The 1,145-nt window shown below is 32.4% G+C and overlaps 1 protein-coding gene across 1 annotated transcript in view; it reads left to right on the top strand.

The window, feature by feature from the left end:
* Positions 1-96: 96 nt before the first annotated feature.
* fgl1 (fibrinogen-like 1) overlaps positions 97-1,145 on the top strand; it is a gene marked incomplete at its 5' end in the record, with an annotated part of 3,962 nt that continues 2,913 nt past the window's right edge. Inside the window, 2 exon segments of the mRNA XM_014030643.1 lie at positions 97-185; positions 978-1,066. Coding sequence (XP_013886097.1) covers positions 97-185; positions 978-1,066 — 178 coding nt within the window.

The raw sequence follows: 1,145 nt of genomic DNA on the forward strand, positions 1-1,145 counted from the left end.
ATCTATCTATCTATCTATCTATCTATCTATCTATCTATCTATCTATCTATCTATCTATCTATCTATCTATCTATCTATCTATCTATCTATCATCAGGTCGTGGTCAGAGTACAAAGATGGTTTTGGAGACATGACTGCAGAATTTTGGCTTGGAAATGAAATCCTGCATCACATAACTACACAAGGTCAGTTTTGTCTCATATATACAGACCAAACGTTTGGACACAACTTCTCATTCTGTGAAGAACCAGAATATAAAACATTTTCCAGTTGTTTCACACTTTTTTGTTAATTTCCCATGTGTCAATTCATAGTTTTGATGCCTTCAGTTACTACAATTTTCATAGTCATGAAAATAAAGATAACTCTTTATTCTGTAACTGAAGAGCTGAAATAAAAAAATAAAACAATTGTTGGTTTAGTAAAGTCAGCTGTAGTCTGCAGGATATAGTGCTGCCATCAAATGTTTGCATAAACAGTTGTTGCCTTTAGGGCTCTGCACACAACATGTGACATCGAGCTGCTGCTTCTGTTTGTGATGGAAAATAATTCACTAATTCAATTTAAGTTACTGTGAAATATTGAAATTAAGGCCTGTAAAGGTCTATAGAATAAAGTTTGCTCTAAGTGTTTTAAAACATTTTGACTGATGACAGTGATCCACTTTGGATTTAGCTACATTCAAGTTAGCTGTTAGCTTGTTAGTCCAGTCAGACTCAGGCTTGACAGACTGAAACAAACAAACAAACAAACAAACAAACAAACAAACAAACAAACAAACAAACAAACAAACAAACCCTCCTTACTTTGGAAAGTGTTTTATAAAAACATATTTTAAAACCCTTTCTGTGTCAATGGGAGCAGAGAATCTATGTCTGCAGAGCTCTATTCTATTTTATTTTATTTAACCAAACAGTTCAAAATATTCCTTTAAAATGGTGCTACAGTATTTATGCATTTACTTTTGTCTTTTTCAGGAAATTATTCTCTGAAAATCAACTTGGAAGACTTTGATGACCAGCAGCGCTATGCTGAGTACAAGAACTTAAGAGTTGCAGATGAAAAGGTGGAAAACCTAAAGTTTAAAAACTGATTTGATTTGCAGTATTTTTAAGACAAAGAAAGAATTCAAATATATATATATA

The sequence above is a fragment of the Austrofundulus limnaeus genome, unplaced genomic scaffold (assembly GCF_001266775.1).
Source record: "Austrofundulus limnaeus strain Quisiro unplaced genomic scaffold, Austrofundulus_limnaeus-1.0 Scaffold1094, whole genome shotgun sequence".
In the NCBI taxonomy this organism is placed as follows: domain Eukaryota; kingdom Metazoa; phylum Chordata; class Actinopteri; order Cyprinodontiformes; family Rivulidae; genus Austrofundulus; species Austrofundulus limnaeus.